Raw genomic sequence first — 18,890 nt, forward strand, 5'->3', positions numbered from 1 at the left:
TTTCGGAAACCTTCTGACATTTTTAGGAGACAACAATTGATTGTTGTTCCTCCTCCGTGTCGTCCCACACTCCTGAATCCTGGACAGCAGTAAACTGCCAAATTACAGAACTGAATAAGCAGTACTCCAGTGGTTCAATTTTTTGAACCATTTTTTATGTGTTGCTGCTGTTTTTTTTTTTGTTTCTTTTTAAAAAAAAAAAAAAAAAAAACATGTAATTTTGGAATATTAAAAAAGAAGTTGGAGAAAGAAAAAGAATAATTGCTCACTAATCAGGAGTTGTTTTTAGGAAGACACACTAATAGGAAATTGCTATAGTTCAAACTGACGTATGAACAGATTTGCGCCAGTTAACGTTGTCATGGAGACCGTTTGCTTCAGGTTCTCCGCCCACTGCAGAATCCATTGCAGACTCTGGATCCGTCGTGGTCCGCTGGGCTCGTTGCATCTCCAACTCTGCAGAATGTGTTGAAATGTGTGAAAAGTCTCCTTATCCATCAAAGTGTCGATTAGCTCCAATCTGTTGCCTCTTATGATGTCATTGACCCAAAAACACCAAAGCAGAACGTTCAGGGTTTTTTCATCTCTGAAATGTATGCAGTCAGATTCTGCGGTGGAAACATGGTTCACTTTCTAGTGAAAAAACACACGACTCAATTGTTTCTGTAAATATGTGTGAATGATGTAAAGCACTTTGAACTGATACGCAAATAAACTTGACTACAGTGAGCTGAATATTTACCACTAAGTCTCGACTCCCAAACTAAACAACATAAAACACACAAACGGTGTTTGCACGTCGCGTTGTTCGCTTTGCAGCTGTTTTTGTTGGAAAATAGCTTCAAACTGGGACTCAGGTTATTTACTCCATCGATCCTCTGCTGACCGCTGATAACGAGTCAACTGAACTTTGCATGCTGGGGTTTGGTTGTGTGCGAGTGGGCGGGGCTTACCATATAAGGCTTAGTGGGTGGGGACATCTTAATAGCAAGTGTGTGACCAGGGGAATGTTGCGTTCACTGCGTCTCGTAAAGACTAACATTTTTGTCTTTTGGGATTTTTTGGGGGGCGACATGAACTTTTAAACTCTTTCAGCTCGAGAAGAGTGTTTACAGACAACTTAAATACCAAAATTCTCATATTTCTAAGACAAATAGGGCAGAGAAAAAACGATTACCTGAACACGCCCAACAGATCCCTCAAACGTCCAGCTTTCAATTGTCTTTAAAGTTACACGTATGTAGAATTTTGATGAAAGCCAGTTAATAGTTAATGCGCAGTGGTTACTGTCGGTCACAGAGGGCTTATTTTTATGTTTATTGTAAGAAGATTAATTTTGCCTGTCATCGGCAATATCATTTTCGACAGTTTGGAACGCAACACATCCTCCGCTCAGCTAGTGGACTGCAAAAAAAAAAAGGGGGAAAAAAAGCAGTGATCCCAGAGAAAAGACTGTCTTGCTAAACTCCTCAACCAGGGTTTGTCCTTTGGCCGCAGGAAAATGCTGCATCCGCAGAGGTCCCTGTCCGAGCTGCCGAAGATGTCCGCGGCCAGTCAGGTGGAAAGAGCCGTGCTGGTAAGCTCCTCCGACCGGGAGATACACAGCGACTACCTGCTGAAACACACAGTTAGCTGTTTTATCCTTACCCAGCCGATAGCATGTCGCTTTCGGGACATTTTACTGTTCAGTTCCTGGTCGCAGCAGCGCGAGACCATCCTAAATGTCGGTGAGGCGCGAGGGTAGCAGGAGCTCGCGCTGTCACCGCTGCTGGACAGAAGGCCCTGTGTGACAGCAGAGAGCATCACTGAACATGGAGGCCAGTAACTGAGACCAATGGATCCAAAATACACCAATGCATAGCTAAGATGTCTGGTTTTTATTAAGTCATTGCTCAATGTATCAATTTAACCTCAGCTTAAAGCAAAACACTAAAAAGGAAGAACCCGTTTGTCTCTTTGGGTCCACAGTCTCTTGTAAAACTATTCCCACCAACGGAACTGTTCCACATCTTGCCTCACTGCTGGGCTGAAAGGAATGATCGAAAACAAGTGATGAATTGATTTTTGAGACTTTATCGCCTAATTGTGAATTGGAAAATGCAGACTCGAAAAAGGCCATTTGGTGAAAGAACAACATACTAGAGCAACAATTAAGCCAAAGCTGTGTAAAAATATGCTGCATATAAGATGTAAAAAACATCTTTGTCTGTAAATATGTTCCATTCAAGACTCAAGTGCCATAGTTCTAGCTTCTCACAGTTCAAATTGTTGTTTTTTTATTTCTAATTCACATTTTTTGCTATCCAGTTAATTGTTTTATCGAGAAAAAAACAGTGAATAGAAAGAGCTAAGCTATCAAGTGGAACAGACTTGTATATATATATATATATATATATATATATATAATAGCTCAGACTTAGCAGTGATTCCTTCTAGGAAAAGGATTCATCTATACATATATAAAAATGTATAGATGATGAATTGAACAGAGCTCTGTGTGATATGCAAGGCTTGGGAATTTGTTTTAAAACCTAAATGAAAATCTGATAAAACACATTGAGGTTTGCAGTTGAAATATGACAAAATGTGAAAAAAGGAAAAATTAAAGCTGCAAGCAGCCTCGGGCGGCCCTCGCAGCAAGCGCCGCTCCGGCCTATTGGCCACCGCGGGGGTTCCGGCCACCGCAGAAGCTCTCGCACGTTTTCCAGAGCCGCAGCCCGCTCCCCACCGCAGAAGCTCTGCCGCAGTTTCCAGCACCGCCGTCCGCTAGCCGCCGCAGAAGCTGTCGTGCATTTTCCCCGCCCGTCCACCGGGCGACACGCGTGAATGCGTTCGGCGGCGCTCCCCAACGACTGTCAAAAAATCTGGTGCAGATCGGTCGATGCGTCGAGGAGATACGGCCGATGTATTAACTTAGGGGGCGCAGTGGAGTCAAATTACATCTCAAACCCGTCGGGCTCTTTAGAGGTGAACAAAGGTCATACATATCCAGTTTGGCGCCAATCGGATGATCTATGCCTGAATAAGAGCCAAACGTATGTATATGGCGAGGGACTGATATTCGCCATTTGGCCACGCCCACACGGTTCAGCCAGCAGCGAGCATTGACAGAGTTTATCATCCGAATCATCTTGATTAGGTCAAGAGAGCCATAAACAGAGCTTTCCAAGTAAAAAAATAGCACTTCCTGTTCCGAGGGGGCGGGGCCTAAGTGATGTCATCATTTGACCATTGGATATTATTGGACACTCGATTATGATCAATCACTGAACGTTTGGTGTCTCTGTGAGTTTTTGTGTTAGAATTACTAATTATTTAATTTTTTCCTCCATTACAACATTGAACTTTCATTCCGTAGGGCAATGCTGCCCTCTGGTGTCGAATTACTGAAATAATGAAACTATTTCAGTGGGCAGCAGAGGGCAGCATTGCCCTACAAACAACGAACATGGACTGTTTATTATGTAATTACACAGAAGATCTCTCTAATTCATTCTGAGGGGGCGGGGCTTAGATGACGTCATAATATGATGACATAGCATTGTCAGGCATCAGACCAGGATGAGTCAGGCCAAGTTTGGTGCAGCTCGGTCGAAATATGTGGAATCTAGAAGCAAACGTATGGCATCGGCCTTACAGGTCACTTCGCCACGCCGCCACAGCCAGCTGCTTCATCGCAGCTGGTCAAGGCTTGGATCCACAACACACCAACATGTCTTCTGTCTCTGGACACAGTTTCATGTTGATTAGGTCAAAGGGCTAAGATAGCGACCGTTCACAGTAAAACATGACACTTCCTGTTCTCAGGGGGCGTGGCCTACTTAAAAAAATAATTTCACCACAGGGTATTTTAGGACACCCGATGACGATCAATCAATGAAAGTTTGGTCCCTCTCTGTGTTTTTGTATAGGAAATATAAGAGTTTCGTGTTTCATGGCGAGTAGCTGAACTTTGACCCCTGGTAACCCCCCTTCAGCAAGCTCATACAGTCACCAATTTGATAACTTTAAATCAGACATGCCTTATGATCAGACTGACCGAGTTTGAAGCCGATCAATCGAAATCCCTAGGAGGAGTTCGATCAAATGCAAAGGCTGTAAACGTCAAACTCGAGGTCCAAAATGGACCTTCAATCCAAAATGGCCGACTTCCTGTTGGGTTTAGAGCATGGCTCCAAGAGACTTTTTTGTACGTCCTGACAAGATACACATGTGTACCAAGTTTCGTAATTCTAGGATAAAGCATGGCTTGGGGCTGATTTTTTAAAATATTCTAGGGGGAGATGTAGAGAAATTAGGCCACGCCCACCAAATTTCGCTATGGATTCCTGTTGGCGGGTGTATAAGGATCCATCCTAGTGAGTTTGGAGCAGCTCTCCCAAAAACTGTGGAATTCAGAGCCAAACGAAATTCGATGGCGTTCGCAACGCCGCCACGCCCACCTGCTTCATCGCAGCCGGTCGGGGTTGGAATCCACAACACACCAACATGTCTTCTGTCTCTGGACACAGTTTCATGTTGATTAGGTCAAAGGGCTAAGATACCAACCGTTCACAGTAAAACATTACACTTCCGGCTCTCAGGGGGCGTGGCCTACGTAAAAAAAAAATTTCACTGCAGGGTATTATAGGACACCCGATGCCGATCAATCACTGAAAGTTTGGTCCCTCTATGTGTTTTTGTATATGAAATATAAGAGGTTTTTTTTTCATGGCGTGTAGGTGAACTTTGACCCCTGGTAACCCCCCTTCAACATGCTCCAAAACTCACCAATTTGATAACTTTAAATCAGACATGCCTTATGATCAGACTGACCGAGTTTGAAGCCGATCAATCGAAATCCCTAGGAGGAGTTCGATCAAATACGAAGGCTGTAAACGTCAAACTCGAGGTAAAAAATGGACCTTCAATACAAAATGGCCGACTTCCTGTGATACTTGCACTATGACATTACTTGTAAATTCTGAGCGTCTTAGTGAGCTCTACAACTGTACCGAATTTCAAGTCTCTACGATGAAGTAAGTGAATAGCAATGGGTCTGTTGAAAATTGCTAGTTGCCGCCGTTGAGCAATTTTTTTTGCGATTTTTGCGGCGACCTGAAAATTCAAAATTTTTAAACCGCCCAGTCGCTTCCGCCAAGTTTGGTGAGTTTTTGAATATGATAAAGCCCCCAAAAAGGCGCACGAAGAGGGGGGCAGAATAATAATAATTAAAGCTGCAAGCAGCCTCGGGCGGCCCTCGCAGCAAGCGCCGCTCCGGCCTATTGGCCACCGCGGGGGTTCCAGCCACCGCAGAAGCTCTCGCGCGTTTTCCAGAGCCGCAGCCCGCTCGCCAGTGCGGAAGCTCCGGCGCAGTCTCCAGCACCGCCGCCCGCCAGCCGCCGCAGAAGCTGTCGCGCATTTTCCCCGCCCGTCCACCGGGCGACACGCGTGAATGCGTTCGGCGGCGCTCCCCGACGACTGTCGAAAAATCTGGCGCAGATCGGTCGATGCGTCGAGGAGATACGGCCGATGTATCAACTTAGGGGGCGCAGTGGAGTCAAATTACATCTCAAACCCGTTGGGCTCTTTAGAGGTGAACAAAGGTCATACATATCCAGTTTGGCGCCAATCGGATGATCTATGCGTGAATAAGAGCCAAACGTATGCATATGGCGAGGGACTGATATTCGCCATTTTGCCACGCCCACACGGTTCAGCCAGCAGCGAGCATTGACAGAGTTTATCATCCGAATCATCTTGATTAGGTCAAGAGAGCCATAAACGGAGCTTTCCAAGTAAAAAAATAGCACTTCCTGTTCCGAGGGGGCGGGGCCTAAGTGATGTCATCATTTGACCATTGGATATTATTGGACACTCGATTATGATCAATCACTGAACGTTTGGTGTCTCTGTGAGTTTTTGTGTTAGAATTACTAATTATTTAATTTTTTCCTCCATTACAACATTGAACTTTCATTCCGTAGGGCAATGCTGCCCTCTGGTGTCGAATTACTGAAATAATGAAACTATTTCAGTGGGCAGCAGAGGGCAGCATTGCCCTACAAACAACGAACATGGACTGTTTATTATGTAATTACACAGAAGATCTGTCTAATTCATTCTGAGGGGGCGGGGCTTAGATGACGTCATAATATGATGACATAGCATTGTCAGGCATCACACCAGGATGAGTCAGGCCAAGTTTGGTGCAGCTCGGTCGAAATATGTGGAATCTAGAAGCAAACGTATGGCATCGGCCTTACAGGTCACTTCGCCACGCCGCCACAGCCAGCTGCTTCATCGCAGCCAGTCAGGGCTTGAATCCTCAACACACCAACATGTCTTCTGTCTCTGGACACAGTTTAATATTGATTATGTCAAAGGGCTAAGATAGCGACCGTTCACAGTAAAACATGACACTTCCTGTTCTCAGGGGGCGTGGCCTAAGTGATGTCATCATTTGACCACAGGGTATTTTTGGACACCTAATGATGATCAATAATTTAAAGTTTGGCATCTCTGTGAGTTTCTGTGCAGGATATATAAGAGTTTCGTGTTTCATGGCGAGTAGGTGAACTTTGACCCCTGGTAACCCCCTTCAGCAAGCTCATACAGTCACCAATTTGATAACTTTAAATCAGACATGCCTTATGATCAGACTGACCGAGTTTGAAGCCGATCAATCGAAATCCCTAGGAGGAGTTCGATCAAATGCAAAGGCTGTAAACGTCAAAATCGAGGTCAAATGAACTTCAATCTAAAATGGCCGACTTCCTGTTGGGTTTAGAGCATGGCTCTAAGAGACTTTTTTGTACGTCCCGACAAGATACACATGTGTACCAAGTTTCGTAATTCTAGGTTTAAGCATGGCTTGGGGCTGTTCATTTAAAATACTCTAGGGGTCGCTATAGAAAAATTAGGCCACGCCCACCAAATATCGCTATGGATTCCTGTTCGGGGATGGATAAGGATCCATCCTAGTGAGTTTGGAGCAGCTCACCCCGAAACTGTGGAATTCAGAGCCAAACGAAATTCGATGGCGTTCGCAACGCCGCCACGCCCACCTGCTTCATCGCAGCCGGTCGGGGTTGGAATCCACAACACACCAACATGTCTTCTGTCTCTGGACACAGTTTCATGTTGATTAGGTCAAAGGGCTAAGATAGCGACCGTTCACAGTAAAACATGACACTTCCTGTTCTCAGGGGGCGTGGCCTACATAAAAAAAAAATTTCACTGCAGGGTATTTTAGGACACCCGATGCCGATCAATCACTGAAAGTTTGGTCCCTCTATGTGTTTTTGTATATGAAATATAAGAGGTTTTTGTTTCATGGCGTGTAGGTGAACTTTGACCCCTGGTAACCCCCCTTCAACATGCTCCAAAACTCACCAATTTGATAACTTTAAATCAGACATGCCTTATGATCAGACTGACCGAGTTTGAAGCCGATCAATCGAAATCCCTAGGAGGAGTTCGATCAAATACGAAGGCTGTAAACGTCAAACTCGAGGTAAAAAATGGACCTTCAATACAAAATGGCCGACTTCCTGTGATACTTGCACTATGACATTACTTGTAAATTCTGAGCGTCTTAGTGAGCTCTACAACTGTACCGAATTTCAAGTCTCTACGATGAAGTAAGTGAATAGCAATGGGTCTGTTGAAAATTGCTAGTTGCTGCCGTTGAGCAATTTTTTTTGCGATTTTTGCGACGACCTTAAAATTCAAAATTTTTAAACCGCCTAGTCGCTTCCGCCAAGTTTGGTGAGTTTTTGAATATGATAAAGCCCCCAAAAAGGCGCACGAAGAGGGGGGCAGAATCGTAAGAAGAATAATAATAAGAAACAGTACAGATACAATAGGCCTTCGCAGCGCTTTGCTGCTCGGGCCTAATAAACAGTACAGATACAATAGGCCTTCGCAGCGCTTTGCTGCTCGGGCCTAATAAATGTCTAGGTATCAGTACTTTTCCAATCTGTAAGTAGCTTCCAGGTGCTTATATTAATGTTCTAGGGGTTAATTGTGTTTCTCTTCTCTGCAGGAGGAGGAGTTTAACTGGCTGCTGAAAGAAGAAGTGCATTCTGTCCTGAAGCAGCTTCAGGAGATCCTCAAGGTAGGAGTTGAGCTCAGTGCCAAGCAATAAAACAGTTTCAGGAACTTATCAAGAAACCGAGAAAATATCATTAAGATTAACAAAGACCTCCATTATTAAACCATTTCAACTCCAAGCATATTTTAGTTCTCTTTTAGTGCTTGAAAGAGGAATGAAATCTTTTTATTATAAAGGGTTATATGGAAACTCTTGGTCTATAATATTTAGGATGGGTAAATATTAATATATTTGTTAGGAAGAATACTAACATAATAGCCCCTTGTTCAGAAGTAATGTGTTTTTAAAATAAAAAAGAACTTGGAGAAGATGATCACAGGAAGCCGAAGAATCCTTAAGACTGTCGAATTTTGAGGCAACAGATTGGGATGCACTGTGCCAGCCACAGAGAGGACATCAGTGCTATGAGTGAGTGTGGGAATGGCGATATACGCTTCTGTGTGGACAACGCTAGCTCGACGCTTCCCCAGTAATAAGCTCGATGTCACCGGTGACATGAAGGAACTTCTAAACAAGAAAACGTAGCCTTTAGTGAGGAAGACAAGGAGGGAATTGATGAGGAGTATACTGAAGCAACTTAGACCAGTGGTTCCCAAAGTGTGGGGCCGTGCCATTGCAGGGGGGCACGGGAAGCGGTATGGATGAATGAAAAAAACCCAAAACAATTAACACAAAAGTGTTTCACTGTAAAGATGGTTTGTAGTGTGTTTTGTTGCAACCTGAAGTGTGAAATAAACTTCAGTGGAGTTTGAAAGCAAAATACGTGTTTAGGTTTATGTCAGGTTGAATGATGTGTGCCCAGATTTTTTATTTTTATTATTTTTACGGTGGGTGGGATTTTATTGTAATCCATAGGGGGGCCCAGAAAATCTTTGGGAACCACTTGGTTAGACACAGTAAGGATGTGTACAGGAAGGGGCTGGAGAACAAACTCCTGCTGAACAATATAATCGATGTTTGGTCAAGGATGAGGAAGATCACAGGCTTTAGGCAGAAAGATTGATCTGTAAGTAAACATTTATTTATACAGCAGCTTTTACTGGTCAAATATCAAAAAGGCCTTTACAATGCAAAAAAGTGTAAAAGAACTCAAAAGATAAGATTAACATCACACAATATAAACATAGTTAAACTCTACTCTGAATGCATGTTATCAGCTGTATTCACAGAATCAAGACGGTTCGTGGTGGCAACACATTGCACAGTCTAGGGGTTACCACTCTAAAGATAAATGCTCTCTTGTCTCAAAATGTGTTCATGGAACCATTAACAGACTTTGACTGGAAGAAATTGGACTGCAAGAGTATGTAGAAGGTCAAGGTTGGGGTTTGACCACATAAGGCTCTAAAAGTCTAAGAGACTAAAACTTTAAGATGAATTCTTATTATTTATCTTGGGAACTATATTTATTTGATTTTCAGTGGCAAAAATGTTATTTTCTACCTCACTTGAATTCACCTGCCTGTGGTACCCCTCATGGCTGGCTGTTGGAGCCCCACCTCTAGGACAGAGTCATCCAGTTGGTCTGTTGACTCAAATGTTTGTTGGTTCTTGTTAACAGGAGGCGTCCAGACGTTTCTCCCTGCCCACTCCGGGCCTGGAGAGTCAGCTCAAGCAGGAGAACTTCATCCTGGGCAGCTCAACGTAAGCTTTAAAAGCCCCACTGTTTGTTTTGAACCGTGCAGCTGGTCTACTGTTACATGGCCTTCCACTAGGTCAGCTGTAGTTTACAGTAAGCAGACAATGTTTGTTAGATAACAGTGGCTTTCTGTGTGATGAAGTGGCTGTCTGCCAAACTGAGCTAGTTTTGTCTGTTTATGACACGAAGATTCAGCCAATCTGAAGCAACCAAAGCTCTAAAATAATTCAACTTTGACCGTAAATATGTCTTTACTGCCCCTGTTGTCTTCTTTCTTTATTTCTCTGAAATGTGCCTTTAAGTTGTTTTACTGCTCATACATTTGAACTTTTCATTGCTTGCTCACTAATTTTGTCTAACAAAAGCCTTGGGTAGAGCTGCAGCTAAAAACGATCTAAGTAATCAATTATTAATTGGATTTAGAAAATGGACACATTCATTTAACCACTTCAATTTATTTTATGCAATAAATTATGCAATATTAAAAATACCTAAAAAATTGAAATGTATAATAAAATTCCTTTTCTAAATTAGAAAAAAAAAACACATTTTATTGGCTTCCTTTAGTGAACACACTTGATCAAAGGATGAAGCTGAAGTTTAAAACAATTTCTTCTGATGTCAACATGTGAAAAGCTCAGTCCTTTCTGCTTGACTTAACATCAATACAGTGTATTGGGTTGATCAGTTGATTAATTTTTGGATTAATAGATTAATAATTAGACAGAAACAGGTGCTTAATAGGAGATTTATTTATAGAATTTGAATGAGGTGAGGCTAAAACTGTTGCTTGAAGAGTTCTGGGTGGAACAGATTTATATCCTAAATGCAAAATGTATATATATTTTTGTGCAGTATTGTCTTAATTGCCTCTCTGAGTGTGTAGTCTGTATGCACCAGTTAACAATTAATTGATTACTAAATTAGCTGACGATTATTTCAATAATCAATCAATCTGATCAATCTTTCCAGCCCTAATCTGAGGAGTAAAGAAGAATGAATGCAAATGGACGTCTCACTTTTAAAACGTACATTTGTAAAAATGTTTTAAAACGCTGTATTATTTTTCTTCAACTCTACAATCCTGTGCTACTTTGTGTTGGTCTGTCGCCTTGACCACTGTAACACATACTGGATTTAATGGTTTTAATGGGACAAAAATAGGTCAAAATGTGTGGATGCTGTTCTACGGCACTGGATATGTTGGAAGTCGACTTGTTTCTGGAGCTTCCCAGTTTGCATTGCTCTACGTGTCGTCATGGTGACGCTTGTGAAAGGCTGACCTCTTGCCTGTGTGTTTGCAGCATGGATCAGGTGAAGGGAGTGCTGACTCTGCAGGGAGAGGCTCTGACTCAGGCGGTGAGTAAACAGCGTTTGCTTCCTGAAACGCTGATTGAAGCTGAATGACATTTCTTAATGTTGACCTTTGCTCTGCAGGACATAAACCTGAAGGTCGCCAAGAGCAGCCAGGTCCTGCACTTTCAGTTCAGGGAGGACAAACAGTGGAAGCTGCAGCAGGTACCGTTACTGCCCGTCACTTCAACACGTTCAGCTGACAGAAAGGCAGCAAAGATCATTTCCTTCAACAAGATGTTAGTTGTTTCACAGAGTCATGCACTTGGAAACAATTTTAACAACATAACTGTGTTATTATTTTACTATTTCAATTCTATAAACACAGCAATAAACTACAATTGTCTGTCTACAGCAATTAAAGTTTCCTTGAGACTTTTTATCACACTAAAAAGTATAAAATAATCCGGAGTTTAATTAAATGTATTCACTGGGGGAAATCTCACTTTAAAAATACACACCGAGGGCGTGCCGTGGTGGCGTAGTGGTTGGCGCAACCCGTTTTTGGAGGCCTTGAGTCCTCGACGCGGCCGTCGCGGGTTCGACTCCCGGACCCGACGATATTTGCTGCATGTCTTCCCCCCTCTCCTTCCCTGTTTCCTGTCAGCCTGCTGTCATATAAGGGACACTAGAGCCCACAAAAGACCCCCTGGAGGGGTAAAATATATATATATAAATAAAAAAATATATATATATATACACCATGACAAGTCATTGATGGTTAACCAGTCCTTCCAGGAAGTTGCAGTTGTAGCCATTGATGCAAATTCACTCAGCATTTACAATTTTTTCTGCCTACTAGCTGTGTTCACCAGTCATCGCAACTCCTCTGCAAATCTGACCAATCACCTGAAACTTATCTGTATTTTCTCTTTTTCTGTCCAATCACTGCAATGCTGTAGAATTTTGACCAATCCCCTAAGCCCCATTTTAATTTAACTTCCAGTTTCATGACGTCTCTTGAAAGTCAAACCTGCAAGATGAAAGCATGTGTGATGCTAAATGGTAACATTTGCCCTCCTCGCCTCCCTCCTTTTTTTACAAATCCCAAACTCCTGTATCTTGTTGCAAAGTTACTTTTAAGTTATCTCTGTCTTCTTTCAAGTTTACTAACATATTTTGAACTAGAAACTACATAAAAAACTACATGAAAAACACTTAGTAAGAGTTGTTGTTTTTGCAGTGAAGATAAGAAACTGTGAAGTGAAAATGTACCTTGAGCATGTAGCATGATGAAAAGACCAGCTGGAGGTTGAGATGGACGTGGGTAAAGTCTGACTGCTCGGTTCTCCATGGTCCCTCAGATCCAGGACGCCAGGAACCACGTGAACCAGGCTCTGCTGCTGCTGAGCAGCCGCGACAACACCTACCAGTTCAAGACGGGCGCTGAGGTCAACAAGGTCAGTTTCTCTGAGCTCAGCTGCACCTCGGCGCACAGCCGGACGTGGCCGACGGCGGTAGTCATAACGACCGGACGGCTCTGTTCACTCTGCAGCTCATGGACGCCGTGATGCTGCAGCTGACGCGAGCACGAAATCGCCTCACCACCCCGGCATCATTGACTCTTCCAGAACTGGCCACCAGCGGTCTGATGGTACGGCCGGCGTTTTTAAGAATCTGACCACACCTCGCAAAAGTACACATGTGCCTTGAAACTTTTCACATTTCAAGCAGAGCGGCTCATTGTATTTGTTTTATTGGGATCTTATGTGATGGACCCACAAAATTTCGTGCAGAGCTGTGAAAGCAGTAAATCCAGTCGGAGCAGTTTAGTTCAGAAGTGATCTAATCAGTGAACAGAATCCAGCTGAGTGGGATTTAATCTGAGTGTTCTGGTTCTGCCCAGAACAGCTGATCTTAAATCATTTTAAAAAGTTAACAAAGTCTTAAATTTTGTCTGTCTGTATACTGTTTAGTCTTGCATATTTTATGTCATTTCTATTATTTTTTTCCTGTGGGACTTTTCAATCAGGCAAAAGTTTAACTCGCATGCAGACATCTTCGTTGCATTTTCTGACTCACTGCTAATTAGCTAGTTAGCTAGTTGTTTTTTGCATCTACGAGCATATGTATTGTCCAGTTGGCTGGACGGTGTCCGTGCACTACTTTGGATATACAGGTCTTAAATTCCATTTATAATGGTGTCAAAAAGGTTTAAAAAAAAGTCTTAAATTTTAGTTGCAGAAAACCTGTGACAGAACATTAGAGAACAACCAGCAACATGGAGGACAAGGCAGGCGAGTCAGGGAGGAAGCTGTGGAGAAGTTTAAAGCAGAGTCACCTCATCTGGACATAGAGAGGACAGACCAGCTGACCTACCAGGACATGGAGGTCTACAGGTTGAGTTGAAGGGAAGATTGAGAGAGCAAATTCAGTTGGATTGGTTCCATAAAGTGTTTACTGAGAAGAGCTGAAAATAAATCCACTCCAACGGTTTCCAGATATTTTTTTTTCCTTTTCTTTTATTATTCCTTTTTTTTTTTTTTTTTTACATTGAGAAGACGACCAAAGCTTGATGTACATAAGCTCAAGGTCACACTTCTGTGAACCATTTCAAAATTCTTCCACTTTAATGTTTCCAATTGTGAGGACATATATGGGGAAAAAAACAACTGGAACAAGAACAGAGTGAACAAGGAGACATTACGCCTGTGTACAGAACTAAAGGAAATTAGTTAGCCAATAGAACCAACTCTTTGCTATTTTTCGGATTTTTATTCTCATCGACCATTTTCCTTCGTCATAATTTTGCGTTACTGCATGTCGTCCCGTCTCATCAGATCCCAATAGAAAACACTGCAGGTTCTGGTTGTAGTGAGTGTGTGTACCCGTCTAGGGTGTGTGACGCCGTCATTCCTGCAGCTTCCTGTTGCCTCACACCATTTTCTGTCATTTGAACTCCAGAAAATGTTCGCTCCCCCTATGCCTGGCGACGTGATGGTGAACTTTTACATCAATTTAAGCAAGCTGTGTCTGACCGTCTACCAGCTACACGTGCTGCCTCCCAACACCACCAAGGTCAGACCCTGTGACCCTGCAGTGGACGTCATTGCTGCTCACCCGGCTGCTGTCTCACTGCTTTCTCTCCTGTCTTCCCTAGAACTTCAAGCCAACAGGAAGCTCTGTGTTGCACAATCCAGGAGCGATGTTGTAAGTTTGATTTCCAGATATGGTCCGTTCGGTCTGAGCTGGTCACTGTTTTTATTCATTGAGCAATAGGAAAGAAACCTTAGTAAGCTAGGCAGGCTTGGCCACAAATTGAAAACCACACCAGGAGAGTTCAGCTTTAAGTCAGACCTGAGCTACAAACAGCAGCTTACCAAGCTCAAATCAGTAAGAGAATAGAGGGCAGTATTATACATTTTCTAGGAACATAGAGCCATTTTATAGCACAATTAACTAATTATGCCACATTGAGTTGTTGTTATTCTGCTGCTTCAATCAAATATGACTTATAAGAAATTAGATTTTGCGATATAAAGCCTTGAAATTGGGCCTCTGTCTCTTTAAGAAGCTCCTACTCTTTCTGACCCTCTGCCTCCAGCATATTGTCATGACAACGCCTGTCCATTATGCCATTTAAAGCCATTCTTAGAAGTGTTGGACTGAGAACCTGATTTTATTTTTTATTTTTTGAGGTGTTTAAAGTCATGTGGCTCTCTGAGCAGCTGTTGGATGAACAGCTCCAGCTGAGTTCTCAGGAAAATGAATTAGACTGAGACTCAGTCCTGAGTGAAGAGAGTAAACGACGCTAACCCAGGATGTCAGCTGCTGTAGGTTGTGTGTTTCATTAACACTTGTCTTCCACAGCGAGCTCAACAACAACCGCTTCGAGGTGAGCCACGTTCACAAGGTGGAGTGTGTGGTGCCGTGGCTCAGCGACACGCTGGTGTTCTTCACCATCTCCCTGCAGCTCTGTCAGCAACTCAAGGACAAGGTGGGCCGGCATCACCAGGGCCTCAGCCTGAAGCAGAGGCATTTCTTACAAGGCTGTGTTTGTTTTCTTGCTCCTTTAATTTTTAGATGAGTTTATTCCACTCCATGTTTCATGGGTCAGTGTGTGGTGAGCAGTGGGGTCCAGGTTCTGAGTGAAGTGTCAAAGATCCAGACCAAAGCAGAATCATGAAGACCAATATCTCTGTTCCTGCCCCAAACTCTGCAGAACGGCAATGATGATGGATAATGATATCACTGTGGTAGAAAAGTCTGTGGAGGAATGACATCACATTTAATGGTTAACACTCCTCTATATCAAATCCACAGCCTCTTCTGCCTGTATTACCAAAAAGCAACAGCAAACACTAAATCAGTACTGATATGTCTTTGGGTGCGTTCACACCATCCCTGTTCAGTCCGCGTTAGTCCGACTCCAATTCGTTTGTCTAGAAAGTCCGCTTCTCTTGGGAAGCTGTGAATGAATAATCAAACCTCAGTCTCGGTTCAGTTGAAGTGAACTCTGATACGTTTCCAATGTTTTCCAATGCGGCAAGCGGCCCGGAGACAGCTCCAAACGCAGGAAGCAGGCTACAGTGCAGGGCATTCTGGGTAATTACAACCAAAACAAGGATGCTAGTCTAGCTCTAGTGGAGGAAATGACTCATGCTCTTTTGCCAAACTTAAAAGAGAAATCCTCCAAATGCTAAAATCTCATACCACTCCATTTCCGTTTGCATTTCATGAAGAAGGAAGTTGTGGTCAGCGTCTTCTTCAGAGGTTTTTGTGTCGTTTCTGTCTGTGGTTTTGGGTGCAGCGCCCCCAGAGGCAGGGAGGGGAACAGGTTTCTCAAAGGGTTTGGTTGGTTTGAGAACCACAGCAGCTGGAAATGGAACAAATGTTGAACCGAGTCTACCGGACAATCAGGTCTGAAGACACCTTTAGTTTGCTGTTTCCAGTTGAATTCATACTTTTCTTCATTTCTCACATTCGGAGCTTGATACAGTCTGGATAAAAATGAAACAAACTGTCAGGTTTCATATAAACTGATCCTTGTTAGGTCCTAGAATGAGGAACTTTGAACTCTTCTCTGATTTTAACAGTTTGATTCAAACAGCAATAATTCACGGCTAATGTTGCCTCAAAGCATTTAAAATGAACCCAAAATAGTGATGACCTGACTGAAGAACCTCATTCCTGAAGCAGCATTTCTGGAGGTCACTAACGGGCCGGTGTGTGTTCTGGATCGGTGTGTGTCTCTGCCGGTTCTGACCCAGTCGCTAACCGGATCTTCTCTCCTCTCTCCCCTCCAGATCTCCGTCTTCTCCAGCTTCTGGAACTACAGGCCGTTCTGATCCAGCCCGTCCTCCACAAACCAAACTAACCAATCAAGTGTAAGGGAAACGCTGGAAAGCTTTTATTTTTCTATGTATTTATCATGCAGTCTGTCAAAGTGTTCCACCACGAGCTGAAAGCAGCCACACACCACCAGATATCAATATTATAGATCAGAATTGAGTTAGGCCAGCTGACCTTTATTTCTCTCATATGTGTGTGTGTGGGGGTGTGTATGGCAACTCATGATACAAATTTGAACCTCTCAATGAACGAATGAATGTGTTTATTATTTAAATTCTTTCATCATGTGAAGCACTAATGTTTGCACTCAGGATGGAAGGACTGAGTATCCAAGTGTTTTCAGGTTTGTCCTGAAAACCCCACATTTCCTCTGATCTCTCTACATTTTTGCTAGTTTCTGTTTTCCTCCCTCCAACAACACAGTTGTTCTCTGAGATTTACTGAGCTCACTGTTCCTCAGAGGCTCAACGGGCCAGGCTCCTTCTAATGTCAAGTTACAGAAACGCTGAAATCTGGCGACCCTTAGCCTGTTTCTATCATTATTATTATTATTATTAGCTTGCTAATAATAATGACCAGTGACTGACCAGTTAAAATGTTTTCCAGTCAGTGAACACGGCCCATTTAAAGGGATAGATAATATTTTTTTCAGCGTCGTTGGAGCGAGGATGTCCAAACTTTATGGAAAAAAAAAAACCCACACACTTAAATCGAGCTAATAAAGTTGTCTGATTTTATTATGTATTTATTTTGATAGGAAAGAGATGTTATTCATTGTAGATCCAAAACTTAAAAGGGAGTTTTCACGTTTGCCGTGTTAAAAGAAAAATGTATTGTTTAAATCTGTTCAGGCTCAATTGAACAGATTTATTCTCCAGATTTGAGTCCCTTTCTCTGGCCATACACTGGCCATATGTAGCCAAGATTAATAAATTAGATTAAAAAAACAAAGTCGGCCTTTCAGTGAAGGTCTCTGGGGATGTGTGGTTCTTCCGATTAAAAAAAAAAAACAGCCAACACTCTGTTGTACTGAACATTTTTCACTGTAAGAAAATTATTATTTTTCACTGATGACAAATTCAAAAGTCTCCGTCTGAATCACCCAGCTGTGCTGGATGGGTGCTGGAAGGGTCCGTTGGTGACCGCACAAAATCAGTCCAACGACCACAAATGGACCCCGGGCTGCAGGTTGGACACCCCTGTCTTAGAGTGCTGGTTTCAGCTGACCACAGCAGATTGTCTGATCCTGGTAGACTCTCTATCAGCCTGAATTCAGATTCAGCAGATCTGGAAGTACTGCCACAAAAAATGTTTTCAGCTTTTATTTTTAGAATTGGACCTCGTTAAATGTTACAGATGTTTAGAGAGCTCGTAATGCTAACAGCGTTCATCATGCTAACTGATGACGTAGCTGAGCATTCTCTCTGTAGCAGAAAGATGCAGCTCCTGTTTAGGAAGAAGAAGGAGAATCCTCGCTACAGGCAGAATCCTACAGCGTCGCCTTAGGGCCGTTGGAGATGGGGGGGAGGGAAGAGGAGTACATTTCTGGCAAAAAATTCAGAGATTTTTACATTAATCTCCAAAATATTCTAGAAAATTTGAAAAATAGGAAGTTTTCAAACTCAGAAATTTCTGCGTTCTTGGAAGCAAATATTTAACTTTTCAAACTCAGAAATTTACTTAGTTTCTGAGATTTTAGTGAATTTTTTTTATTTTTTTTGCCACAAATCTACTACTCAATTTTTTTTGTCTAAATATGTTGGTCCCTAGACGCCGTCATAGAATTCTGGCTTTATCCAGTATGGCTGCCCCTCACAGAGAATGTAGAGGACTATTTCTTTGCCCCATGATGTTTGCATTGCAGTAAACCAATGACATCACATCTGCTCCCAAAAAACTAACAGCAAACGATTAATAGCAGGAAGAGCTGTTGATTATAGATCTGGAGATACTGGCTAAAATATCAGCAGGTCTGAATTTTACAAAAATTATAAAATGGGAATCGACCAATAATCTCTGATTGGTGCGTCTCTATTTCAAGACTCTTTGATGCTTTAAAAGTCTGAGTTTTTTTTTCATACTTTGCTGCTTTATTATATCAGATGTAAGCTACAAAGATCGTCCCACAGGGAACCCAGCTGGTACTCTGGTCCATGCTGAAATCTTTCATATTCACTAACACTGCTCTTCTACAGGTTATCAAGTTTCTAACTCCACAGTGTCTGCTGACCAGACAGCAGCAGGAGGAAAACAGTTTATCTTCCAGCTTTGCACACATTCCCTGGATTTAACCCAGCTCTAAGCTATTTGTGTCGTTTGTTTCTGTCCGCTCGGCTCTGTGTTTGTATTTATTATGTTTCCCATGTGGTTAATCTGTGGAACACTAACCTAATCATGAACAAATGATTTCATCACTCTAAGTGTTGATCTGTTTTAAGAAGCTGCCTGTAAAATGAAATGTGGAAAAGATTCCTCTGTGCAATAAAACTCTAAAAGAACTTCGTTTGAGTT

The 18,890-nt window shown here is 42.6% G+C and overlaps 1 protein-coding gene across 1 annotated transcript; it reads left to right on the forward strand.

Moving 5' to 3' along the window:
• The first annotated feature begins 1,343 nt into the window (after positions 1-1,343).
• rogdi (rogdi homolog) lies at positions 1,344-17,662 on the forward strand. Its single transcript, XM_023349691.1, has 11 exons — positions 1,344-1,576; positions 8,027-8,098; positions 9,657-9,739; positions 11,039-11,093; positions 11,172-11,252; positions 12,392-12,487; positions 12,583-12,681; positions 13,992-14,105; positions 14,188-14,237; positions 14,898-15,024; positions 16,334-17,662. The coding sequence occupies exons 1-11, from the start codon at positions 1,502-1,504 to the stop codon at positions 16,373-16,375; spliced, it is 894 nt and encodes a 297-aa protein (XP_023205459.1). The 5' UTR covers positions 1,344-1,501; the 3' UTR covers positions 16,376-17,662.
• The last annotated feature ends 1,228 nt before the right edge of the window (positions 17,663-18,890 follow it).

The sequence above is a fragment of the Xiphophorus maculatus genome, chromosome 16 (genome assembly GCF_002775205.1).
Source record: "Xiphophorus maculatus strain JP 163 A chromosome 16, X_maculatus-5.0-male, whole genome shotgun sequence".
In the NCBI taxonomy this organism is placed as follows: domain Eukaryota; kingdom Metazoa; phylum Chordata; class Actinopteri; order Cyprinodontiformes; family Poeciliidae; genus Xiphophorus; species Xiphophorus maculatus.

Excerpts from the sequence above, each read along its gene's own strand:
- rogdi (XM_023349691.1), top strand. The coding sequence starts at position 1,502 with ATGCTGCATCCGCAGAGGTCCCTGTCCGAGCTGCCGAAGATGTCCGCG. Across the intron at positions 8,099-9,656 it reads AGCTTCAGGAGATCCTCAAG|GAGGCGTCCAGACGTTTCTC; the intron begins GTAGGAGTTGAG and ends TCTTGTTAACAG. Across the intron at positions 14,238-14,897 it reads CACAATCCAGGAGCGATGTT|CGAGCTCAACAACAACCGCT; the intron begins GTAAGTTTGATT and ends TGTCTTCCACAG.